The sequence below is a fragment of the Carettochelys insculpta genome, chromosome 1 (assembly GCF_033958435.1).
Source record: "Carettochelys insculpta isolate YL-2023 chromosome 1, ASM3395843v1, whole genome shotgun sequence".
Classification (NCBI taxonomy): Eukaryota; Metazoa; Chordata; order Testudines; family Carettochelyidae; genus Carettochelys; species Carettochelys insculpta.
The window spans coordinates 169,910,288-169,937,894 of NC_134137.1; the positions used below are offsets into that span (position 1 = coordinate 169,910,288).

At 44.0% G+C, this 27,607-nt stretch overlaps 1 protein-coding gene across 1 annotated transcript in view; it reads right to left on the reverse strand.

Moving 5' to 3' along the window:
• The window catches only part of EFHC2 (EF-hand domain containing 2), a 101,227-nt gene that overhangs the window by 67,983 nt on the left and 5,637 nt on the right, over nucleotides 1–27,607 (reverse strand). The window contains exons 2-4 of the mRNA XM_074983402.1: nucleotides 21,986–22,174; nucleotides 17,817–17,967; nucleotides 461–684 (exon numbers count right to left, since the gene is read on the reverse strand). Of these exons, the coding sequence (XP_074839503.1) occupies nucleotides 461–684; nucleotides 17,817–17,967; nucleotides 21,986–22,174 (564 nt within the window). The remainder of the gene's footprint in view (nucleotides 1–460; nucleotides 685–17,816; nucleotides 17,968–21,985; nucleotides 22,175–27,607) is intronic.

The window sequence follows — 27,607 nt, forward strand, 5'->3', positions numbered from 1 at the left end:
AGATATTAAATGTAATATAGTGCAGTTACATGCACACAAACACTGAAGACAATTTCACTCCTCTGTTCTTGCAATTTTAACTAACAGATAAGAATAGTTCTCTAAAGCAAGAACACACAACTGATATTGCTTTTATTGTAAAAATTTCTCACGCTGGCCATTCCCCAAATGTTTCGCCTCTGCTTCAAAGTAGATGTGCACATCAACAAGAAAATTGACCTGTACTATGTACTATTATTATTGCTTTTGACAGTGAGTCTAAGTATACCAAATGAGTATTTTCTTTTCTGCTTCATTCATTTTGTACTCACTCCAAATTTCAATAAGACATATTAAAAGTTAGTTGGATACATTTTTAATTTTCTTCAACACAATCATTCTTTTATAATATACATTATACGTGAATAAGCAAAAGCGTTTCTGTTTATCAAATTAGATATTCACCATCATCTTGCCTTACCTTTTGCCGTTCTCTGGTGTATGGGTCTTCTGGTTGATATGCTGGATGATTTAATCTGACTCCCAGCTTCCTCAAAAAATTTTTTGTGAATTGATCACAATCTACAATTTTATACCTTCGGCCATAAAAGATTACTTCTGTATCGATGTTGAAATAATCTACAGTGTAAAACTGATCTTCATTAGGAGGTGGAAGTGGAATCCGATGACGCCGGACAATAGTTCCTGTATCAAAATGATAAGGTGAGTATCTTCTTCTCTAAGGATAAAATTTCACATTAACCAAGTAGGCTGATTTGATTTTTTTAAAAACAGAAGAATCCCCATTGTACGTAATTACGTAAAGGGGGATCTTTTTTCTTCTTACTGTAACAGTAATACTTTGCATTTATCACATTCAGACGTTCACAAATCATTCCTTAAACTCCGAAGTGAAGCACACCACTGTGATGCAGGAAAAGAAAATCACTATCTTCTGAGACCAAACTTACAGGTATGTTATTGGAACTGAATCCCAGCTTGTGGGTCCTTAGATCCCAGAACACGACTGGCAGATATTCTCTTAGCTAGCATGCAAAACTGGTTGACTATCCAAAAAGGCAGGAGGTCTTTGCCACTTCTATCGAGAAGCTATGGCAGTCCTTACTACCTTGTACCACCAGTTACTTTGTAAAAAGAAAAGTCACAAAAATTACTGAAATGCTATGGAGGTACACAGCTGGATGACGCAGTCTGGGAAACAGAGAATGACAGAGATGAGAGGCCCTGTACAACTCTCTGCAGGGTGAGAACAGTAATCCTCCACTCTGATAAGAGGACACAATTGTTCTGCCCAGGAGACTCAACCTAAACTTCCGTGTGTGGAACAAGGAGCCTTCAGCCGAAGATCATTAAGAAATAATTTGAAAGCAGGGGCAATAGTGGACTGGTTGGCTTCCAGTGGCAAAATGCAGGTCACTGACTTGGAGAGGCGGTTCATGGCTTACCAACCTGACAAGGGCCAGAACCCTAACAGGACAAAAAGAAAAAAAAATAACTTTCATTTTGAGCTGAGACACTCTTGGAACTTGCTTTATTTTTTTCTTTACAATCCCTGAAGGAAAGAACCAGCTCTCTGGGAGCAAAGATTTCCCAAACACAATTATTTGCATAAACCGTATACATTTTCCTTTTGTTTTGTAAATGGGGAGGGGCAGGGAGGGAATCCTTACTTTACTCAGATACCTGAGCAACACCTGGTTAGTTTGCTAGTAGTCTATAACAAGAGCTAGAACTCCTGTGCAGCAGCCATAAGACAAGGAAATAAAGGGTATTCATTGACTTATACAATGCCAGAAGGACTGGGGTCATGAAGCATTGTAATCTTTCCAGAGGTTCTGAACATTATTAAACCTTATTAATCTTCAGACTGCTTGTTGCCCTATTTCTTGTTACCCAGAGCCAGTCAAAATCAACTGATTTCCCAATTATCCATTACTATCCATATTATGTAGTACACAGAGTCCCCGAAGAGGAAACAGGACTCCACTGTGATAGGCACTCTTCAGATACATAACAAGGAAATGGTCCCTGCCTCAGTGAACTTACCATCTAAAATGGAATAAGCGATAACAAGTGCAACCAGCCACCAGGTAGGGGAAGCACCAGGTAATGAGAAAATTAAGTACATGATAAGCAGTGGTTACACAGCACACCAGCTGCCTAATCATCATTGGCCCATCCACAGCAGTTTTAGTTTTGTTTTAACAAGTCAAATCTCCTTTCTCCGCCCCCAAAATAAACTCAGAGTCATATTTCAGCATTTTTCTATACCCCTGAGAGTCTCAAAGTATCTATCTTAGCAACAGATGCTCTTCATTCTGAATCCTGGAAGTCAAAACCAGATATAACTGATGATAGACCATGCACTCTCCAAGCCCTCACAGACAGTGTTTTTAAATGTGTGCACATGTAAGTATAGGAAGAGAACCGATGAAATAGCACCCGTTCTTCCATTTTTTGACTGTACACTTGTGCTTCTACCCTCAACAGTGAGTCTACATCTACAACTGGCGTTTTTGTCGACAAAACCCGCAGAGCATCCACATTCCCAAGGCATTCTGTCAACAGCAAATCAACAGAATGTGGCACTTTTGGTGACAGTGCCCTGCCCTTCCTCCATGAGGCAGAACACCTCTCTCAACAGAGATCTGTCAACAACAAGCCAGTCTGCACATTCTGGCTGGGTCTACACTAGAGAGTTTTGTCGACAGAAGGGGCCTTCTGTCAACATAACTCAGGGACCGTCTACATACTTAAAACATTCTATTGACAAAGTCTTGACAGAACTCTGCATTTTCCTCAACAGTATTATCCCTCAAAAATTTGTGGCCTAACAATCTCTGGATAGACTACTGTTAACAAAAGTGCAGTATAGACACTTCTGTTGACAGAGAGGGTTTCCGGTTGCCCGGCAGCCCTCTTTGCAGAGCTGCCATTCTGCTTTCCAGCATCAGAGGGCAGTGCAGTCTGGCAGTTCTCTGTCAACAGAGCAAGTTGTGTGTAGATTCAATCTGTTGACAGAGGTTCTGTCAAGATTTCCCTGTCAACAGTAACTTCTGTCGACAGATGTTTCTAGTGTAGATATAGGTTCTGGCTATACCTCTGTAGTGTAGACCGAGCCTCTGAGGGGCCTTCTGTTGACCAAAAAGGCCTCCAGGGTGCCAGCCAGCTGCTCCAGGAGAGCTCCTGTCCACAGCAATGAGCGCTCGATGGTCCCTGCCTCCAGACAGTCTCAGAGCTGCAGGGAGACCCTGGAAACGCCATGGCAGGAAGCTGAGAGCGTGGAAGCAGCAGAGCCGCAGGCTGCTTGTCCCCACACCCTCACAGCCACTCCTTCCTGATGATTCCTCGAAGACGGCAGTGAGCCAGCCACCCCACAAACCCCCGGGCCTCCTAGGGACTGACCAGAGGGGTCTCAGGAGCCACCCTGGGGCACAAAATGTCAGGCCCCCTCCTAGCTCAGGCCTGATGTCCAGGACTTACTGGGCATGTGGGCTGAGGAAGAGACCCTCCTCGACCCCTCGGCAAAGCAGAGGAACGCCCCAGCATACACCCAGCTGGCCACTGCCCGGGTGCCCCCTCACGTGCACCATGGAGCAGGTGTGGGCAAAGGTTAAAGAACTCTGCCAGGGGCACAACCGGGCCCTCAACACCAGGTGGAGCTCTGGGGCATGACTCCTGTAGGGGAAACAACACCTCCCCACCACCCTCCCCCATTGACACAGCTGAGAAGCCCCTTCCCCAGAGCCTGAGGAGCACCAGCAGCACTCCAGGACCCAACCCCTGCAGGAGCCACACATGGACACAGGGTCCAAGGCGAGCAGCAGCACCCTGGTTATCAACCTGGACTCAGGCCCCTCCAGCCAGGCCACCTCCAGGGCATTCCAATAGCTGTTCGAGGGACCCTCCAGTAACTACCCTACACATCACACCCCCAGGAAGTGGGAGGCGGGCACGGGGGGGGGGGGGTGTTGTGAAATTCGCCAGGCCAGCTTGGGCAGGACCTCGCGCTGAGGTCCCAGCACTCAAAACCATATACAAGGCACTGTGTCCCACCTGGACCCAGCAGGCAGCCCCCAGGCACAGGTGCCAACCCACTGCCAGCCTCATGGGAGCACAGACAAGTCCCAGGGCCTGGGGGAAGGGGAACCCACCAGCCTCTGACGCAGCTGGAAGTGGACCAGCCACACGGGTGCCGGCCTGACCCCAGACGCACCAAGTGCAGCTCCCAGAACGCAGGCATGCCTGCAGGCAAGAGTCAGCACCTGGTTCCACAGACAGTGCCGAGAGCAGCATGTGTGGGGAGGGAGGGCCAGGCTGCACCCGACTCAGCCACCATCCATGCGGGGACCCCTCTGTGGCCAGGGACCCCCCATCAGGCTGCTAGCTAGTTAAGTGGGGGGTGAGCAATGCTCAGCCGGGTGCCCAAGATGCCATGGAGTCCCTGTGTGGCAGGGCCTGCTGTGCAGGCCACACAGGCCCGTGTTCCCAGGACATCCCCATCTCATGGCCCAGGGGTGCTGACTGGTGCTCACTGTGGTGGGTAGGGCCTCAAGGGTTGTGTTGCGTAAATAACTTACTGTCCCCCCTCCTTGTCTTCCTTACAGCTGGACCCACACTGAGCGAGGGCTGAGCCAGCCCTGAAGCAGCAACAGGGTGAGCTGGCATTCCCTCCCTCCCCCTCAAGAAGGCAGGCCTGCGGCAGGAGGGGATGTGTGCAAGGACCTCCAGAGGGCTCACATTTCCACCCTCTGGGGCCTGACTGACCTCCTCAAGCAGTGGCTGTGAGATGACTGGGAGTAGCAGTTGCAGGCCTGGGACCAACTGATGTCCAGCCTTGATGCTGCCATCAGTATCTGGCAGGACCCGTTGGCCCAGCCACCCATGGCTGCCACCTCTACCCCTGCTCTCCGCCAGCCACCCCCCAAGGCTTCCTCGATTTTTGACAATTGACAAGGGCCATGCCCACCTCCCCCTGCTCCCCAGGCCCTCTCCCCGCTCCCCCTGCCAACCCAGACCCCACCGCAGCACCACCACTCCCATACCTCTCCCTGCTCCCACCCCAACCCAGCACCGATGGGGACCCTGAAACCATAGTAAAGGAAATCCCAAGGCCAATGCTACTCAGGATCCCACTCCCACACATGGTCATGGCCCCCCACCATCTCCATGGCTTGTTACCCCCAACCCTCTTTCCCAAGCCCCCGCCCACCATATGTAGTTCACTGTTTTTGCACTGTATGTAAATAGTTTTTATTACACCATTTGTTTTCAAAACATTTATCTTTGTTGTAGTTAAAAGTTATTCAACCACCACCCACGTCCTTCTATATTGGGGAGGGGTGAGGGAGCATGAGGGGGCAAAGGGAGGGATCATGGTGGGGACAGGGTAGGGCTGTGGGCTGGGGTCCCTGTAAGTTGTAGGAGAAGCTCTCCCTTAAGGCATTGTGGATGTGCAGCCAGTCCTTATGGGCCTGGTGGATCAGCCAGCATCCATCCCCTGCACAACATGCCACCACTACCTGGGAGACGCTGGGTGACGTTGTGCTCCCCGATGTCCAGGTGGGCCAGGAGGGACCTGAAGTATGCCTTCAGGCAGCCAAAGGCGCACTCAGCCTACATTCAGGCCTGGCTGAGCTGGGCATTGAAGAGTTCTTGGCTTAGGTCCAGAGGCCCGGTGTAGGGTTTCATAAGCAGGGCAGGAGGGGGTCAGCGGCATCCCCCACAATGCTCAGGGTGATGTGCATACCCTGACCACCAGCTCCCAGAGAGGGACATAGGTGCTCGCCTCCATCTTCCAGCACAAGCTGGAGTTGCAGAACACCCACATGTATGTGCCCGGCCTGACCACCCAACATAAACATCGAGGAACTGTTCACTGTGGTCATACAGGGCCTGCAGCACGATGGAGGAATATCCTTTGTGGTTGATGTACTTTGCTGCACTGTGGCCTAGGGCACAGATGGGAACGTGGGGATTTTGGTCCCATCAATCACCCCGAAGTAACTGGTGAACCCCTGGGTGATGAATCCGGCCACGACCATGTCCACATCTGCCAGATGGATGACCCTCCATAGCAGGAGCATGTTTATGGCCATCATCACCTTCAAAGGGAGTAGACCAAACGCACAGGGACAGCAGGCTGCAGCCAAGTGTCCTGCCTCCAGAGGGCAGGGCAAGCCAGGCACAGAGCTCCAGAAAGATGTCCTTCCACATGTGGAGGTTCTGAAGCCATTTCTGGTCATGCGGTCCTACCAGCTGGAACTGGTGCTGTGCCTCCAGACCTGCCTGTGCAACCAGGAGGAGGGGTAAGTGCAGGTGGGCCCATGTGGCAGCAAGGGCATGCTCTTCAAAGGTGGTGCAAAGGTTGCCTTCCCTGTGGGGGAGGATGGCTGTGAGGATGGGCAGCAGATGCACTTGTCCCACAAAGAGAGGGGTGCTCCAGCAAGCCCAGGGGCTGCTCTGGTACCAGGGCTGATACCAGAAAATGCTGTGTCTTTCTCAGAAAGCCTGGGAGCCCTGCTGTACCAGCTGTGCTGTCCCTCATGGAGGTAGGCAAGCCTCAGCAAGAGCAGGATATGGGCATCCCGGGTGGGGGCCCTTTAAAGGTGCACCTCGCCTGGGCTCCCAGAAGGGATTGCCAGCCACAAAACCCTGTCTGATGGTGGCCATTCTGTCGAGAGAACGGACGAGCAGTCTGGCTGCTCTCTGTTGACAAAGCAGATCGAAAGACCAATCCCTTTTCGTGTCTGGCTGCAATCTGTCAACACAAGTTGTGTCAGAAGATCTCTTCTGATAGAAACATCTGTCAACAGATCGCTCTAGCCTAGATATAGCTTGAGAATGACAAATTTTATGTCCCGTCACTCTGAAAGTCTTGTGCTGTTTTTTCCTTTTTGGTAACTTTGTCTGGACAAACAGACTCACAGGGCATGGGTGAAATGAACAGCAGATGGAGTCCTGTGCTAGAAGAGTCTCATTTACACAAACACACAGTTAAGCTATTAGCAGTGCAAAAGAACGACAAAGAGGGCATAAATTGACTTTAACCAGGAGCAGTCCCACTGAAGTTGGCATGTGCTTATGTATGTTTGCATTGGGCTCCATGCATGGCAGCTACAAATACTTTAAAAATACGTATTATGCACAGTACTTCAGAAGCAGTCTATAGCCCACTGTTTAAGTAATAGGCTGGAGTTAAACATGTATATGTTAGTACCTACAATTATTTTTTTCTCTTCTGAGTGAATTTAGTATTTATAAAAAATGGTGAAAAAACAGGAGAGGACTTTAGTCCAAGGGTTTATCCACATAGGAACACAAAAATGGGCAACAGTAATGTTTTTCAACTCACTATAGAGAAACCATCTCTAGGGAATGAGAAGGTATTTGAACCTTTGTGTCCTTTCAATCTCTGTCCCCCTCAGGAGCCTACAAATAAAGGTACCATGTTGTGCTAATAATTTTGTAATGAAGACATTTATTGGCTAGGACTGGAGTAATATCACCAACTGACTCAATCAAAAATTCCACACAGTTATAATAACCCCCCACAGCTACACCACTAACAGTTGCCAATGCGCCTTACGAACTACATCACTAGTAAAGCTGTAACAATATTCAAACAGTTCTCGTACTAAGTTAGAACCATGTAAATGCGAGTCATATACATTAGTATGTTAGAGTGGTTTTGTCCCCACTCTCCACACTAGTAGGAGGTCTCTTCCAAATGCCTTTTAACTGTGCATCTTGTAGTCTATTTTTTACCACCTGAATCCCCACCATAGTGAGAGGTGGAAATTTTGCTGGGATTTCTCTTGTGTATTACGGTTCGATGTACGAACTCCCTTGTTTCTTAGTTGGTCCATGGAAATTCTTTACTGAATATCTTATTTCCCCTAAGGAATTATCTAGGTGGGTTAAATTCTGTATTCTGACATACCTGTCAAATACTCACACCCATTCTGAAAATATTCCTATTTATTCTAATTTTCAGAGCTGTTAACCAAATAAATAAATTTTGAACAGTGTTTGTTTCTTAATTTCATGCTACAGTTCTTAAACTAGATTAAGTCTCTCATGTATCTTATCTGTGTCACTGACCTCACATTGGCAAATAATTACGAGCTACGATCTGTCCAGTCCAACTACAGGTTTGGATAACTACTCTAAACATAGTCAGCTCTATGGCATCAGACAATGAGTTGCAAAGATCCTCTTCTGGGTTTATGATGTATCAATGTACATTTAGACCCTGTCTCCACTCAGAGGATGAACCAAAGCACTTGTTATAACTAACATCAGTGTGTTAGCCGGTCCTGGCTAACACCTGAGGTTTGTAACGTAATCCCTCAGACATGGTCTGCAATGACTCAGGTGTGCCACAGCAGCCAATGCACAGGACGCAACCAGGTCAAATGACACCTTCCCCACCTCCCAACCCCACGAGTTGCAAGGCTCTGTGCCTGTGAACATTCAAGCAAACAGTCTGGTGCCCGCCAGCAGCTAACACAAACAAACCATGTGTGGCAAGTGCGCTGGAGGTTCCCCACCCCTGCTTTAGACCAATGAAGCTGAGATTTCAGAGAACTTGTTCAGGACAGTTTAGGCTTTTATTAGGGTGGAAAACATTCTGCACCACAAAATTTGCCATAAGAATCCATTATAAGAGGACTGGTGTATGCATGCTCAACCAATTACCTCTTTCTTTTTAAGCAGCTGTCACTTCATACAGTGGAGAGCATCCAACAGGCTATTCCAACCCATTGATTTTATTTTTTTTAAAAATCTCCTTCTGGTCAGTAGGGCCAACCCCCTTCTTCATTATACTCCTGTTTTGCATCTGGAGTATAACTTCTCTCCTGTGCAATTCTACGGTGCTAGGATTTATTTTCATTACGTGCTTAGCCCAGAGGCCAGAACACCCAAACTTACTCAGCATGACTGGGGGAGGGGGAGGCTGACTCTCCTTGATCCTTATCAGTCTAGCTGACAGATAGCTATCAGTATATTTATAGAGCACCCTGCTTTTGTCTCTTCAAAGTGTGCTTTTATTTTTGATTTGGACAAGTCCAAAAACAGCTTGCAAGAGATCTTTAATTCCAAAATGGATGCGAGGAAGCCTCAAGGTTAGCTTGCAATCTTAGTGAGATGTGAAAGGGACAAACTATTCCAAAACTGAGCTTCCCTTCCCTTCTGACTCCATAGGGAAAGGGAACAGCACCAGCACTCTCCCTTGCGTATCTTATGTTCCCTTCCACACTGGCTCAGCTGTGTTGGCCTACGCACCGAACAAAAGGATGGGGGAGGGAAATTAGTGAAGTCTTCACCCTACTAACACAAAGCCCATCAACACAGTACAGGGGAGTAACATGCAAGGAGCCAATGTTTTCCACCGACAAAAAAAAAACAGAACACCAAGTATGGAGGGTAAGGGGACTCCTTACATCCCCTCGCCAGTCTGAGCATGCAGCAAGGGCATGGCCTGGCCCTTAATAAACATGACAGAACCCTAATTATCTAAAAGTTCCAGGAAACATAGTAAACCTTCAGATAATCAGTGATTTGGTTAAACTGGAGCTAACTGCAACCTAACTTGCCTGACTGCACTTTCTTCTCCAGCCATCTGGCCTTGGGAAAGCCAGCCAGCAGGCAGCTCCCTTTGCTCCTTTTCAGCAGGATGACCTTGGGGAAGCCAGCCAGCTGCTTAACTGTGCTTTGGGTTGTGGGGCCTAGGCTGCACTGAAAACTACAGTTAACCCCATGGGATATAAATGACTTTCACAACAGAGAGCATCAGCTAGCCAGGGTTTCGTTAGCTGCCGATTATGAAGGCATATGAGAATCACCCTAACGTGTCTCCTTTGGATGTGGGGGGCTTTTTTTTGCTGCTCAGCAGTACCATTGTGATCATGGAAAGATTTAGGTGGAATTTATATGGATTTTTAAGGTTATTGATCTCCCCTTCATTCTGTGCTCGCATAACCTGACTTAGTTTTGTGTATTTCAAGTGTCCTGTCATCTTTGGAGAAACTGGAACCAAAGCTAAAACAATTTCAAATTAGACTCACAAAACATGAATGAGTGCATTTGTCTGTTTGGATAGCTTTCTTCAAATGCTTCTAATGGCTTGTGTACATGGTCGGGTAACACACTCTACAGGAGCAAGATTTCTAAAGAACGCTAATATGTTGCATATTAATAACTTCGCATAGACCCTTCTGGGGTACCCTAAAGGTTCCCTTTAATGTAGTTCTGTTTCAAATGAGAGAGCATCATTAATATGCAAGTGTTAGCGAGCTTTAAAACTGACACACACACCCCAAGTCCATTACCCCACTATTTATGACAAAGCCCTACTTTTTTTTCCCTCCTTTAACAATTCATCTTCCAGCATTAAATCTTGTTCACAATTTTAGTTCCTTCACAGTAGCTTTACTTACACACAGTACAACCCCCAATTATCCAAACCCCCATTATCCAGCACTCCATTTCATCTGACACCACCCCACTCCCCCGTGCAGCAGCAACCAGCCCAGTCCCCCAGTCCTGCTGCAACCAGCCCTGCTCTGCCAGACAGCCCCACAGCAGCCGCGCACCATCCCCCCCTGCAATTATCTGAAAATTCTGGTTATCTGACCATCCATCCATCTGGTATATGTCAGATAATTGGGGTTCTACTCTATATACACATCCATGTACTGTTGCCAATTCCACAGAAACTTTTCTCAACTCTCTGAAAATCATTTCTGGCTTCTTTTACTCTTAGGGGGTTTTGATTACTGGTAAACACACACTTTCTTCAGCTTTAATTTTGTTTGCAAGCCAATTCTTTTCGCATTTGTAAACTCATTACTTTTGCTTCAGAATACCTTCTTTTTCAATTGTGTCTATCTTAGTATCTTCTCTCAGTATATAGGTCTACATAAGGCTCCTTCCCTAAGCAGTGAGTACCAGCTACAACTGAGAGCACAGTGGGTAACTCACAAGCTTCCCATGACCCCACTATGCTCTGAGAAGCACATACAAAAGACACTACCCCTATATACACCACATGGGATACAGCAGTAGCTGGAAAGATCTCACCGGGAGCAGACAATGAGAAACACAACCCTCTTCACTGAAGCAACCATTTGCAGTTGAAAGTGCAGAGTGTGGGGAGTCACTGGCCTCCAGCTACCCCAGAAGTACTACACACAGAAAGACCCTTCGGATCAGCAAGCCCAGCTGTCTCCCTCCTATATCCTCACCTCATGAAAAAGGGAATCAGTCAGCAGGAGCCTTCTCAACCTCTTACAACCATTTCATCAACCATGAAACTTGGCCAGAGGATTTATTTCCACTCATTTACTCTAGTGCCATTCTTCACTGTTTCTCCCCCATTTTGCCCCATTCCTACCATTGTAACCCGTTAGCTACCCAACCCAATTCTCCATGTCTATTCTTCTTCGTACAGCCACTCTGCTTTCCTTCCCCTTCCAACTGCCTCCCCACCCCCATTCAGCTGTCCTCTCATTTAATCCACTCTCCTTACTTCAACAATAACTCCTCCTGCAATTCAACCTTGAGTGCTGTTCGCCCTCCTCAATAAGTCCATACATTTCAGTGATAGTTAAATACCTTTCCAAAAAAACACCAGAAGGATGTTCTTATTGTTAAGACACTGGACTAGGATTTAGGAGGGATGGGTTCACTTCCTGGTTCTTCCAGACTTCTTGTGTGACTTTGCACAAGATGCAATCCCTGTGCCTCAACTTCCCAACTGTATGAGGATCATTTTACCTGCCTTTTTAACAGAGGTTTTGAGAAGTTAAACCAGTAACACTGGAAGTCCTCTGGAGGTGGGGACAGAACCTGATGAGAGTGGCCATTTTCCTAGGAGTGCTGGCTGAGCTTTTGCAAGAAAATGAAAACAACTCACTTGTATTTTACTAACCCCTGCCTCAAAGAGTTGTCTTTCCCATAAATGAAGCCTTGCTAGAGCTGGTGAAAACCCTGGCAGAACCTCTCTTCTATACCTACCACAACTGAAATAATGGACAAATGTTGTCAAGATCCTCAGCAAGACTTCAATTACTTTTTTACACAACTAGTTCCCAATTCCATGGTGGTCATGGCTGCTCAAGAAAGGCCCTTCCTAAAGCCACTCCCAAAGACAAGCAATTCAAGAGACTGAATTTACACAGCTGGAAGGCTTATTCTACCAGTAATTTACAAATGAGAGTGGCCAATTACTAAGCTCTGTATCAATGTTTCCAAAGTTTCTAAATGTGCTAGCAAGTTGCCAGAAGAACATAGGGCACCATTCCTGGCTCTGGTATCAAAAGAACACCTCACACTCTGAATGGCCTATGGCCACCAACATTTCCATATGGTGCTTTCCCTGGCTGTGGGATTCTGCCATTCCAAAGAGCTGCAAAACACAAGCAAGATCCTGACCTTCTTAGGGTCAAAGCTATTTCCCTCAAAACTCACACTGAAAGAATCCCATTTATTTAACGCTTCCTTTGCTAACAGCTTATACCTCAGTGACTGAAGAAACAATTACAACCTCACCCTTACTGTAAGATTCATGAAGGTTACTGTATTCCATGAAGAGACAATTTAGATCTCCTCAATGCTGTCAGTCGGTGTTGATTGGTGGTAAACATCTTCGACTTTCAAGCATTCATTTTGACAGCTTGATCATGGAGACGCTGACTGTTTCTCCACCCTCCAGAAGATAACCTTTCTTTCAGTGTGCTTGGAAATACATCATGTCAGACAAATAGGTGCCCTGCACTAGAAAGGAGGGTTATGCTACCTTCTTCACCCTGCCTTCAAGAATCAGGGCAGCCCATCCTCCAGCCTCTTCACTTCAAGGATGATCCCTGATTGAACATTCATGAGAGGTCATGCTTCCAAAATGGTCAGGCCTTCTTATTACAGAACAAGAAAGGGTCCACTAAAACCATGTGCGCAGCAAAGTTCAGGTTTAGGAATCAATTTACAGCTTTGGGCAGTCACAACATTTACTGCTCCATCAAACAGAATTTAGACATGTCGCAACTGAAATCAAGTGGTCTTTCAATTAGCTTGGTGAAAGTTTACCTGGTTCCCATATTTGTGCTAAAACCAACAGTAGATGGATTTTTTTTATTTTCTTTTGTCCTTCTGGTTTCCACATACCTATACAGTCTGCTCAATGTTTACCCACATATGTCTAATCCACTATCTGTATAAAATTTCAGTCTAGTCCTCTCCAAAGTAATGGGATCCTCCCAAAAACCTACAACAATCACCTCACTACTTCCCTCTAGGAAGAGGGCATTTATGGTGCTCATCATTGATGGAAGGAGAGTTTCAAAATGCCAGGCTCTTCTGAATGACCCTCCTTTCACAGTTTTTCATAAAAAAATTGGGTTTCCCTTAGGCTATGGCCATGCGTCTGCCAAAGGTAGTCCAAACTTTCCACTTGAACCAAACTGTTCATCTTCTGGTGTTCTTCCCAAAACCCCCTTCTACTCCAGAGCAGAAAAGAAGACTCCACACCTTCAGTGTTGATTCTGCCTAGACTATATTAGGTCCTTCAGAGCCTCTCTCAGGCTTTTTGTCATCTCCACTGTGAGAGCAAAAGGCCAATTAGGGCATGCCTGCACGACAATTAAAATTACAGCTGGTTTATGCCTGCTGACTCATGCTCAGAGTTAGGGGCTCTTTTATCACAGCACACCATTTTGGCACAAGGTGGAACTTGAGTTCTATGGGTCCCAGAGCCGGAAATGGGTAACAGGGGAGAGATCACTTGATTACCTGTTTGGTTCATTCTCCCTGGGGCACCTGACATTGGCCACTGTCAGAAGACAGGATGCAGGGCTAGATGGAACAATGGGTCTGGCCCAGTATGGCCATTTCTATGTTCTGTTAGTTGGCATGGGCCAACCATAGGTCTCTAACCACAGCATAGACATACCTTTCGTGTCAGCTCATTGACTGTTTCAGTGGATTTCCGAATGCACTGTACTCTGCTGCAATCTTGCTAACATCTGTCCTCCACTGAGAGTAATGGCTTACTCTACCAAGGCACAGTCCAATTCTTCAACCCTCCCAAGAATGTCCCAATAGCAGACTTCTACAAAGCACCAATGTGGTTGTCTGTTCCAGATATTGCACCACCACTCAAGCCTCTTATGGGTCAGTATTACAGTCTGTACTCAGGTCATCCGAATTTGCTCCATCTGCATGCGAGCTGCAGATGAGTCATCTGCAGCGGAATTTACATGGGCACAATCGCTCGAAAGAAAAAAAAAAAGGGTTACTTACATTGATAGTAAATGTTCTTTGAGCTGTGTCATGCACATGTACATTCCACGACCCTGCTACCTTTTTCACCACTTTAGACATTAGATAGCAGCATGAAGGAATGGAGAGCGAGGCAGCAGTCAAGCTTGTTTTATGCCCTCCATCAGGTACATGAGGAGTGCAGGGGCTCATGTGTTACCTAATGGTCCTACTGGCAAAAGTCTCTGACCTGAATGTTTTGGGCATACATACACCATAGTGGAAAGTATTAGTGCACAAGACATTTCAAAGAAAAACTGTTAACGTACCGGTAAATAATTGTTTTGCCCTTTTATGGTAAAAATGCAGATAGCATTCACAGAGCCAAAGACAATGAGTCACCCCAACTGGAGGTGGGTAAAGTCTGGTAAGTGGAGGCACAGAAAATTTCCCTTGCCGATGGAAACGCCTGTGGGGTCAACAGGACTGAAACAAGTAAGTCTTCAACTGGGAAAGAGGGAGGGCTAGCAGCACCTGTAGGGTCTGAGTCAGCTGTACTTGAAGTAGCAAGTAAGGATGAAGACTCTGGTCTCAGGGGCCCCAAAGGAGCTGAAGTTGACAGTGTCACCTCAAATGGCACCAGTAAGAGATTATGCTAGTGACACCTCAACCCAGCACTGGAGTGCTCCCTTCAAGCCTTCTTCTGAGGTGAGAGTCTAAGTTCTGGGCATGCTCTGAGAAGGCTGTGGAAGAGGGTGAAGAGCAGTGTTCCTAACAGGCTGTGCGCTTGTGCAGCCGCTCAAGAGAGAGACTCAAGTGCTACCCAGCTGATCTGCAGACCACCCACAGCTAGGTTTTCTGTTTCTACAGGTGGTGCACATTTGCACACGCCTCGGCGCACATAAAAATTATTCCACACGAGGCTGGGAAAAAAGTCTGCAAAGGGATGGAAAAGATTAGAGGGAACACTGATGAAGAGCTGTTTTCCCCCACAGAGCTGTGGCTTGGGGTCCTAGGTAGCAGAAGCAGCACTTCTGTTGACTTGATTTCATTATTCTATTGTGGGACCCAGTTGGAAAAAGGGGGACCTCATCTGCTTCATCAGATGGGTTTTGAGGCAGAAGTGCCTCCGTCTCTTAGTCCTGGTAGGAAAGGAAGCATAAGTTCTGCATTTATCCCCTCAACAAATCAAAGCAAGAAACACTTATGCTTGTCTGGCACAGTGAAAATGGCCCTGCACATGATATGTTGCTTGAATCCTGATGATTTTTCTTCATTACAAATAACCATTTTTTTCCCTGAACTAGAACTATGGGAAGCTCCAGTTCTCACCACAGATTGCAAGAAGGCCCTGAGAGGGAGGCAACGGACCAGCCCTTCACATGCCCTCAGCTAGATGCACAAAGAGAGACAAGGTGCATGCAGCACTTGCAGGCACTGCTGGCAAAAATCTCTGACTCAGGTATGGTTGGTGCACATACACCTGCAATGTAACATGTAAAGGCACAATTGCTTGAAGGAGAACCTATAAGTATGAATGAAGATAAATGTATAAACATGACTATAGGAAGCTAATGTATGTGCCACTGTCACCCTGAGTGCTTCATGTATATGCTGCTGTTATTTCCCACACCCTTGGTCTGTTCTCTCACCCTCCTCTTCTTCAAGGATAAATCTCTTCTAGGTAACGACTGCATTTTCCCATATCTATACAGTACCCTACTCCTGAATGGGACGTCTAAGTGTAACTCTTCTGCCGGAAGGAGTCGGCAGCAACCAGGGCTGGGTTCAACATCTAGGGGTTCCTTTTCATCCATCTCACACAGAACCGGCTCAAGCCCCCACATAGTAGCCTGGGAAATGCACACACTCCGGGGCACCTCGGAGAGGCAATGCTTCCTCACTCGCAAGCCCAGAGTCTGAGTGTAGAAAAGAAACTTTTAATGAAAGAGGAAAAAAAGTCAGTTGGCATAAGCTTGGGAAAATACCACACCCAGAGTTCATAACTAACCCTCAAGTAACTGCCCCAGCTCAAATTGCTTGAGCAGTGTCTTTTGGATCCTTACAGTATTGGACTGGTGAGCCTGAGAGGCAACCCACACACACAAACTTTCTCCAAACCCCCCCTTTAAATGCCCCACTTACAACCGGAAGGTACGTCACGTGTGCAGCTCTGAAGAGCCACATACAGCTCCAGAGCCATATTTGCCACACTGCAGCATCCTGGTTGCCACATGAGGTGAGTGGCCAATGTACTGGACATCGTGGATATAAATAATATTAACATTAGACCACTACTGATTCTCCAACTGAACGTACTTCACAACTAGTGATTTTGGATTTTTCTTTTTTAAAGCAACAGCGATATCAAATGTTCTCTTCGCTTCTGTACTTTTAATGTGTTCCGGATACGCAATATACCAGTAACAGAAGTTCACTGTCAATTACTGTGTTCAGCCAACTATGTGAATTTGTTAAAAATATTCTGTAAAATGTAGCACAACGGGTTTCAGAGAGGTTGCTGTGTTAGTGTGCTTCAGCAAAAATGACAAGGTCTTCAGATCACACAGTTTTTATGTAAAACCAATCCATTAGATTTAGAGTGTATTCCAAAAAAAAAAAAAAATCAACTCACTAGCCCTCCTGCAAAAGGCTGTCCCAAAAAGGCTGTGTATTAGTGTGAACCTTGTGCACTAAAGCCAATTAATTTTGGGGGCATAAAAAAAAATTAGTTAGCAGGCACCAGCAAAAAATATTAAAACCAGTCCTATTAATAATGGAAATGAAAGCTGCTGTACCTCATCACCAGAGGCAGAAACACGCTACCAAGGGAGCAATAAACAGAAATTTGGAATTCCATGGCAAATTTAACTACCAGTTCTAAGGTAGCAGCAGGGAGACCAGAGTGGAAATCTCTAATACACAACTTGCCTTTGAAAAACCAAGAATTTACACATCTGTGATAACAGACCCATAATTGTGTAATTTCAATCATAGCTGTGTAAAAAGAGACATTTTGACCATTGGCTTGTTCACAGAATGTTCTACTGAAAACAGGAAGCTCAGCTACTAGAACTGGATTCTCTAAACTGAAACCTATCAGAAAGTTTTCAGTAAAGGCCACGGCAAGAAAAGAAATTCTGTCTGTACTTCATCATAGATTTGTACTTAACATTGGCTACACTATGGACTCGTCTGCATTACAAGGACTTGGCCAGCATTGGTACACCAGCAGAGCCTCCTAGTGTAGATGTGGTATAAGCCAGCCCAAGTTCTGCCAGCAAATTTGCACCACCTCCACAAACATTAACTCTGCTGACAGAAGCACTCCTCTGTTGGCACAGAAGTGAGGATTTTGTCCAGACAGCTATGTCAGCTCTGGGGTGTAATTTTTCCCCCCACACTACTAGTGAACATAACTAAACTGGCAAAACTTTGTAGTGTGGAACAGTCCTGTGTAAGCGGATGCTTTAGATACCCTTTTAGATGGACAAAGACTTCAATGTGGAAAAGATCAGAGGTAAAGAAACAAAGGAAAGCCTACTATAAACAGGTACCTTGTGGTATTCCACTATTTTTGACTTGGGGTTCAACCACTTGAATTGTGTCATCTTCAAGATAGAAGTATATTTTGCAATGTCTTATTCTATATAGCTCTTGATTTTTTTCAGGCACTTCTTCATCAAAATAGGCATCAAAAGACAATACCTATAAAAAACATAAATAAAGATATATAAAGAAGCAAAGTCTTCATCTAGTGTGTTTACACACTACAAGGCATCAATAAAGGGACCTTATACAGATGTACAATTAATTATGACTAGTAACAGAGAAGTAGTTGTGTTAGTCTGTATTCAAACAAAACAGCAGTAATGTAGCACTTTAAACACTAACAAAATGATTAATAAATTTAATAATTGGTAAATACAATAAAATAATTAAATTATTGAATATAATTAAATAATTATTTTGTTAGTCTTTAAAGTGCTACGTGACTGCTGTCTTGTTTAATTATGAAGATAACAACTGTGTAGATTTCAGCAGGCAGATTTGTTTTTCAGAAATATAACAATAGGAGCCCACGAGAAAATCACATATATTTGTATTCTTTTGGATAACATTTTTACCATCACACCTGAGAAGGGGACAAAAAATACTAAAATCAAGTAAAATGCTATCAACAAGCTACTGTGACAGAAAAGGCCCATATCAGCTTCCTATAACTGGGTGCCATTTAAGGCTGTACAAAACAATCGCTTCAAAATGTACTTGATTTTGTGGTTTAGTGAGTGTGTGAACCTCAAGAAAGGCTGGGATCTGCTGCCCCAAACACAAACCTAGAATCTTCTCATCCTTTAACTTACCATAGCAGTACTCCTAGAAAAAAATGTTTGTGGGTGAACTGCTCCATAGTTTACTACAGCTTTCAACTCTGGAGACCCTGACAACTTCCACATGGCTACATGTATTAGTGAGCTTTGCTCTCACATATTAATATTTATCTGTGAACATAGCAAAACTACTAAAAATTTGGCAGCAATTGGTCAGAGCTCTGGGCCCCTTTGAAACATCACAACAGTACGGCTCTGCTACCCTGCACAGCTTTAGGGGGTAGGAAAGAAGGCAGCATCATGGTCCAGGTGGCGCTAAGGGTGGACTACCTTAAGCCCCGCCCCTTCTGCCTTTGGCCCCAACCCTCTTAGGCTGCGGAGCTGGGCCCCCTCCCACCTTGCCCCAGGCCCCACAGTGTCTGTCGGCCCTGTTCTCTGGGACACATCATGGCCCCATAATGATGAGATGCATTATGTGCTGACACAACTCTACACACTAATGCCCTGATCTGCACAGGATTACATGCAGTTGGTCCCTTCTGCCCAAACAGAATCTCACTGATCCCCATAAGAATATGTCTAGGTGGAAGAGCTCTTCATCTAAGCGTAAGGAGCTCTCCGAAAGATCAGTTTCTAAATAATGATTCGCTACCATTCAGTATACTCAGTGCCCAACTGCTTTTTACTTCATTAGAAGAGTTTGATCAATTAAGCTTTCTGTTCCAAACTGTTTCGCTTGTATATGAATATGCCCATGCTTTGGAAGACTGAAGTATATGTAATTGTTAAGTCATCCATTTCAATCATGCAAAATCAGTTAGAAAGGATGGGATAGAAGGGAAGAGAAAAGAAGATTGCCTTAAAATGAAAAATGACAAGTTATGTTTTAATACAAAGAGTCACATAAGCACTCTAAGAATAAATGTAATTTAGGGTGACAAATCAAATAACTCATTTCTTCTATTGGATAGTAAAGGCCTTAAAATATTTTGGTAGTCATTCTATCAACTGTGATACACATAGTAGCTGTAAAATGAACTACAAATCTGCAGTTGCAGCATGAAATTCATAATGAGTGACACACATACTATTTTAACCATTAACTAGGATGCAGTTTCAGTTTACTTAACGCACTGTGCTTAAGCAAAGCATTTTGCAAGTAACGAAGAAATGGAACTATACAGCTGATAATATCTGCCATGACCCACGGGTCTTTGCAAGGTTTATGGGAGTGGTCATGCTCTGACACTTCACTTTGCAGTCTGCTGGAAACAGGTTACCTGGGAGTAAGGAAGACCAGTCCACTGGTCCTAGCAAGCTAGCAGCGGGAACAGAAAGCTGCCTGAACTGGGTTCTTAACTTCCTACAGACTATGTCTCTTCTGCTCCTACTGCCCTAGCTTGATTTCCTGGCATCCTGACCCACCTTGACTCCTGTGGTATCAGACTTGTGGTTCTTGACTTCCATTTTATCTCTGACTTCTCACTGCCTGGTATCCTGACCTGGCCTGACTCTAGTTCCTCGCCTGTGGTTCTCACATCTCCTTTGTCTCTTACTTCAGGCCTCACAGTATCGTGACCCAACTAATCCCTGTCTCATGACTGTGGACACTGACTCTGACTACTAGGTCTGGCTGTGCATGACCTGGCTGTAACAATATTAAAGGAAAAAGGAAAATCACAAACATATTCTTCTCCAAATCCCTCAACTCTGGGGAATTTGATAGCAATGTAATAAAAGACTCCTGTAACTGTAAAAACCTGTTTCTTCAGTAGCACATTGTTTAAATGAAATATTACACATTCTCTTTCTTCAATTATAATTGCATTATTAAATCTTAAGGAAAGCTACAAAACAAGAAGAAATGGGTAAGAGTGAATAATGTCGAAACAAGAAAATCAAAATTAAAAATGCAAATAACTTAAGTTTATTGAACCACATATCTGAAAACGGTGCAGTGCTAACCCTGCATGTAAGCTACAGTGCAATATGGTTTACAGGTTTACAGACTTATTTCATAAGGTTGTTTCTCAATCCAACCTACATGCACACGCAGCGGTAGTATCAGTAAAATCATGTAAACTAATCACATAAACTAAGTTAATTTTGTGCATATGTGTTTGCACTATTGACTGAGGCCTAAGTACTTTCACAAATTAGGGGGTCAATAGATTCTTCTACATATTACAGTTTGAACCTCTTTTAGTCCAGCACTCTCTCATCTGGCAAAATCCGTAATCCAGAATGATTTCAGTTAGTCAGGTGTCCACTTATCATGGGTGTGGCCAAATTTCTCATGTCCCATAAAGTTTGTTTACAGCCACTAGTCCTGGCTTTTAGTGTTCCGTGCTGTTATTTAGCTGTAATTTACCCGTAAATGTCTTCTAAGAGTCCATCAAGCAGTGGAAGTACTGGAAGTGCTGCTAGACAATATTGACCTTCTGTGGTCCGGCAAATTCTCTGGTCTGTCACCTGTCAGATCCTGAGGGTGTCAGACCAGAGAGGTTCAACCTGTAGTATATTTACTCGTGAGCAGTGGTACTGACTTCAGAGGAATAGCTAATGTGAACAAGGTGCAGTTACTTGTATGACTTATTTAAAGCAGAAATTGAGAGATGAGAAATTCCTCCAAGTACTTAACCATCACAATAATTTTGTCATACAATATTTTGTGAAATTTGTTTTCAAAGTGAACAAAATGCTGAACAATGACCTTTATCATTAGAACCTAACATAACTTCAGACATCAACTGTAATGATAGTTTAATTTTGTAACATAGCCAGATATTAATGGCTCTTCAATAACTTGCTAATTTGAAAGATGTCACTACTCCATTACAACACAAAAAACAATAATAGTGTAACCCACAAGATCTACAAAGGGGTCAATCCAACTTGACCTTTGCACCATTCTGGACTACTAGAGGGTTTCACACATACATAAAGGTCTAGACAGGTGGATTATTTTGTGGAATAAGAGTCTCAATCTGTTCCAGTGGGTCTGAGCTCACACACAGTTCACAACTGGACAGAGAGATAAGTTATCAATCACATTTTGTAACTCTTCAACTGATTTTCCTTAAGACTGCCATAAAATGTCATGGTTCCCACATACTTCATAAAAAAACCTAGACTATCCTTATACTTTACGTCCTGCTGAAATCAAAGTATGCCTTCAAATCCCCAGTTAAGAGCTCTGTGGTGGACTATTTAGATAGCTTCAGTAAGCATATTGATCAAAGTAGCTATACTTAATAATATGGAAAAATAAATGTTAACCATTGCTGCATGTAACATATGTTTGTTTAACTGGGTTCTACCCATCCTAAAGTTTTTTTAGCACAATTAACCGTTCACAAAAATACTTTTTGTAACAGAGGTAGATTTCAACATACCTGTTTATCAAATGCTACCCAGGAAGGAGCATCACTTCCCACACCTCTAGGAAACACACTATATTTAGGTTTCAGCTTTTGTCCATGCAGGGGTTCACCTCCTATTCCAGGTTTATCTTCTCCCACCAACATAGCAATTTTATTGCAGTAACCCCAATGTTGAGACTTATGGAATTTTTCTTTCCCTAGCTGTTAAACAAATGGGGGAAGGGGGAAAAAGAGTAAAAGCCATTACTAAGTAATCATAAAAACATGCATTTAAAACAATATCTTAAAAACTTTCCTCAAATTAATTTTAACATAATTGAAAATTCTGAAGCTACATCAGCACCAGAATGCTGACAGTCAAGTGAACTAATTCAGCTGGTCAATTCACAAGGCCCATCTGACAGATAAGGATTTCATACTCTTGATACATTTGATCACGCAGGCAGAGATGTGCATGTGTCTGCACACACACTTACGGGATAAATATAAGATACAGTACTTGTAAGGGGGGTTGAAAAGAGAGGAGAGTGTGTTAATTTGTGGAACAAGATTCATCTTTCACCCAACTGTTGGATAATATTTACTCCACTGGTCTTCCCTCATTTTTTTTGTGTGCAATTGTACCTATGCCTGCAGAAGATGAAAAAAGATTTCTTCTTTCCATTCTCTCCCAGTCTCTGGCAATAGAAAGTTACACCCATCTGTTCAGTGAAAAGTGAAGTGTTATTTAAGAACACAAGGAGTGTGTTCATCATGAAGGATACATAATGAAAGCAACTAAAGTACTATTCACTAACAGTGTGTCTTCCTCTGGAGTACTACTCCATAACACGGTGCATCTTCCTTCAGAAACAGAACACTAGATCAGATGGGCCACCGGTCCGATACAGTAGGGCAATGTGTGTGTAAAAAGTTTGGAGTTGAAAGGTTCCTACTTTAGCTCTCCATTGTTTTTCTGATGCTGGTCAACTGCTCTCTTGTTCTGTTTCCTTGTTTTGTTGCCTTTGCTCTTCAACACACTGAGAAAGATGGCAAGGAGAAGGCATAGCAGGAGAAAGCTTTCTACATCTGAATTTAAATGGGAAATAAATTTAATAAAGTTGAATTTTAAAAGGGAAATTTGCAGGCAGATGGGATGATTTATATCGAAGCACTCTTCAGAATAACTCAGCCATGAAGTCTCTATGAGCTCCACGCCAGTCCCACGCCTGGATGACGGAGGAAGGTTGGTCAGATGCGTGTCGATGCGCCGATCATCAAACAACAATACAAATGAAATCTGATGCCAGTACAACTAAATGATAAAAGGTGCCAGCTCGGATGTCGCCTGGATAAACAAGGTCTGTGATACCAATCGAATGATCGGGGTTGGGTCAATAAGTTGGCTACCGAAAGAAAATTACAACTAATACATATGCTATCCATTGGAATATGGAGTGTCCAAACACTGTGGGCAACTGGAAAATTAGAGCTGCTTCGGAAGGAGACTGAGAGATACCGCGGCAATATACTTGGACTGGCAGAGATGCGTTGGACGGGATCAGGAGAGATATGTGGTTGCAAAGTCATCTGGTCAGGAAACAAAACAAAACATGAAGCGAGTTGGATTCCTTCTTAGCAAAACAGCTAGAAGAGCATTATTAAGATACGAATTGGTGAGTGCAAGAATGATGGTGGCGAGATTCAAAGCAAAACCGTTCAACATCTCAGTCATTAAAGTGTATGCACCCACATTGGACAGTACGGAGGAAGAGATTGGGCCCTTCTATAAAGGCCTGACAAAGACGGTGGAGGAGATTCCAAAGAAAGATGTGTTGATCATCAGAGGAGACTGGAATGTGAAAGTTGGAACAGATAACGAAGGTTGGGAGAGAGTCATGGGAAGGTTTGGATATGGAGAAAGAACGAATGAGGTGAGAAACTACTAGAGTTTGCTACAGAGCATGGGATGGTGATCTGCAACGCGAGATTCTTACAAAAGGACTGTAGGAAGTGGACGTGGCAATCGAATGACAGGAAGTCCAAGAACATGATAGATATGATTTTGATAAAAAGATGGATAACATCAGTACAGCAGTGCCGAACTTTCCAACGAGTAGGTATAGACTCAGACCACAGTCTAGTGATCGCAAACATCAAGATAAAACTCAAAAGAAAATGTAAGACACAGTTTAAGAAAAGAAGAGAGGTGGCGAGGCTACGTGAGGAAGAAACAGGAAATGCATACAGAGCAGCACTCGAACAGAAGATAAAGAATATTGCCACAGAGAAAGACCTAGATAACAGAGTCGCACGGACAGCCATCACTACAGAAGAGGCAATTAAGCAGACTGTTCCAGAAGAAGAAAAGAGCAATAAGAAGTGGATTACACAGGAGACACTGAAGTTGGTTCAAGAGAAGAGAGCGTTGAAGATCAGAAGAGATGTCTCTGAGATGGCAGAACAGCAATACAGGGTGAAATGCAATGAGGTAAGGAAAGCAGCCAGAAAGGATAAGAAGAAATGGTGAGAGGAGCAATGTGAAGATATAGAGAGATATTATGGTGAATGTACGACCAGGGAGGTGTATAAGACTATTAGGAATATTAATAGGAAATGGCAATCAAAGCAGATGGCGATCAAAGATGAGAATGAAGAAGTGCTCGCGAACAGGGAGAAGATTGTGCAGAGATGGACAAGATATTGCACTGATCTATACAAAGCACAGTTGGACCCGAGTGTCTCAGAGAGACTGACTGAAGAACTGAAAGAGATATCTCCCCCGAGCAGCAACAGCGAGACTGATATTTCGAAGGAGGAAATAGAAAAAGCAGTGGAACGACTAAAGAACAACAAGAGCCCTGGAAATGATAAGATCATGGGAGAGATGATCAAATACGGCAGAGAAAGCATGATTCTGGAAATACACCTACTATGTAATATAGCATAGAAAAAAGGGAAGGAGCCTAAGGAATGGACAAGATCTGTGCTAGTAACAATACCCAGGAAAGGAAATACACTGGAGTGCAAAAACTACAGAACAATTGCCCTCACGAGTCATCTAGGCAAGGTGCTGATGATGATACTGGCGGAGAGACTAAGATCACAGACAGAAGAACATATAGCAGACGAGCAAGCGGGGTTCAGAAAAGATAGAAGTACCATACAGCAGATATTGGCATTAAGACTGATAGCAGAAAAAGCTCGACAAAAAAACAAGAACATATACACTTGCTTTGTCGATTTTCAAAAGGCATTTGACAGTTTAGATTAGAAAGTGACTTGGGTGGTGTTGGAGTCATACGGAGTGGATAGCAGACTGATACCGTTGTTGAAGGATGTCAAGGACAATGCGGAGGCAGCGGTGAGAACATGCGGAGAGTTCAGAAGTTGGTTTAAAACAAGTAGAGGTACGAGACAAGGAGATCCAATATCGCCAAGTGTCTTCTTTGCATATCTGGAGAGAGTGATGGACGAGATCAAGGAAGAGGTAGAAGGGTATCTGTGCATGGGAAAAGAATTAACAACTTGTGGTTCGCAGATGATATAGTTATCATTGAGGAAGATGAGGAGAAGCTAGCAAAAATGGTGCAGGTGTTAAACGAAGAAGGGAAGCAGTACAGACTGATTATGAACATCGATAAAACAAAAACAATGGTATCTGGAGATAAGGAAATAGGAAGAAAGATCAGCGTGGATGGTATTGAACTAGAAAATGTAGAGAAGTTCACATATTTGGGGAGCAACATAACGTATGATCTAGAATGTAAGAAGGAAATAGCAACTAGAATAGCAAAAGCAAGAGCGAGTTTGAAGGTGATGGATAAGATCTGGAAAAGCAAAGCAATTAGCTTAAGAATGAAGCTGAGCATCTTGAAAACGTGTGTATTCAGCAGCATGTTGTATGGACGTGAGACATGGGTGATAACGAAAGACTCGAAAAGAAGAATATTGGCATTCAAAAAGAGTTCTTATAGAAAGATTCTGAGAATAGGATGGATGCAGAAGTTCACCAATGAGGAATTACAGAGAAAGATACAACCGAAAGAGAACCTGCTGCAGAAGCTCATAAAACGGAAGCTACAACTATTTGGGCATATTTGCAGAATGAACGACCAAAGAAAAATCAAGACCCTGGTATTCACCATAATGGACAGTTCAAACAGGACAGGCAGACCCCCCAGAGAATGAGCAGATGATATAGTAGATTGGTGTGGAGCTAGTCTACAGAAACTAAGCCACTCTGCACCGGACAGGGAAAGATGGAAGAAAATAGTGAGAGAGGCATCAGACACCAATGGGCACTGAGCCCACGGTTATTGATGACGATGATGATGATGACTCTTCAGAATAGCAACACTTTTGGCACACCTAATATGTCTTATTTTTTTCTCCATCTATTACTGAAGCACCGGCTGGAGAAAAAGGGGTAGTTGTCCAAAGTGTGGACAATAAGCAAGGGAAGCATTTTATCCAAGTAAAGGAAAGCTCTCAGAGCCAGAAATGGTGTATCTCAAGCCTGACCTGAGACAGCTTTCCTATTGTTCTGGGGTTTTTTATTATTATTATTGTGTGTAGGCATGTCTTAAATTGTTAACTTAAGTGATCAAGACTTGCTCTTATAGGAATTCTTCCAGAAATGAAAACCAAACAGCTCAATCACTAAATTCCATCCAGAATCTTCCACTGTTGGTGACAAAATCTTATAGGATTCTACCTAAAAAGCACTTAAAATGCTTATACATGAAGTCCAGCAGATTTGCTTCTGTGGGTTCCTCACAGGTCTTTGGATCCATTAGTGAAGATAACCAGAAGGCTGCTTGTTTGTGTGCATGTGTTCAATGATGTGGGCCCACTGACCACAGCAGAGATCCAAAGACCACAGACAAGGTAAGGATCAAAGGCACCCAGCCAGGATCTATTGCCAAGCAAGGTACAAATAACAGTCAGCAAGTATAGTATAGTGTACTGATACCCTGTACATATGCACCTGCCGCAATGGACTGATACAGTCCATGGGAATTCCACTGCGCCCTAGATCAGACAAAGATTGTCTCCAAGACACCCCGTTATGCACAGGTACAAACAAAGCACACCTCACCACTGACGCACCAGGTTGCCACCATCTCCCTGTACCTTGTGCTTCGGTTAGGTCATCTCTTATCCATCATATTGTCATTTTAGACCCCTTCCTGAACCTAGGTCTGTAACTGTGAGGAGTAGGTACCAAGGTCTTTTTTAATGAGCTGGTAGTACCTTGTGATTTCAACTTATGAACTGTACCAATTATTGTTCTGCACCTGGACCAATTATAAATTAGTGCTTTGTACTCTTAGCCCTGTCTGTGCCAACTTCTGTTAGCAGAGATTTACCTCTTGCTCAGAGCTTAGCTTTGCTGTGAGCCATGTTTTGTCCATTGTTAGCTAAGCCTCAGGCATCAAACCAGGCCTGCGCTGTATGGGCTTATGCCTTCATCTTACTACAATACATAGAATCATTATTAGAAGCACACTAACCTAAAAAGGTTCTGCAAAACAATAAACTTTTCAAATCATGTGTATGTGCCAGCAAGTTCCTTTAATTAAGAAGAGAAGGATAAAGGTCTCACTACATGCATAGCTTGTTGGTTACTTTGAACAAACACTGAAAGTGAAG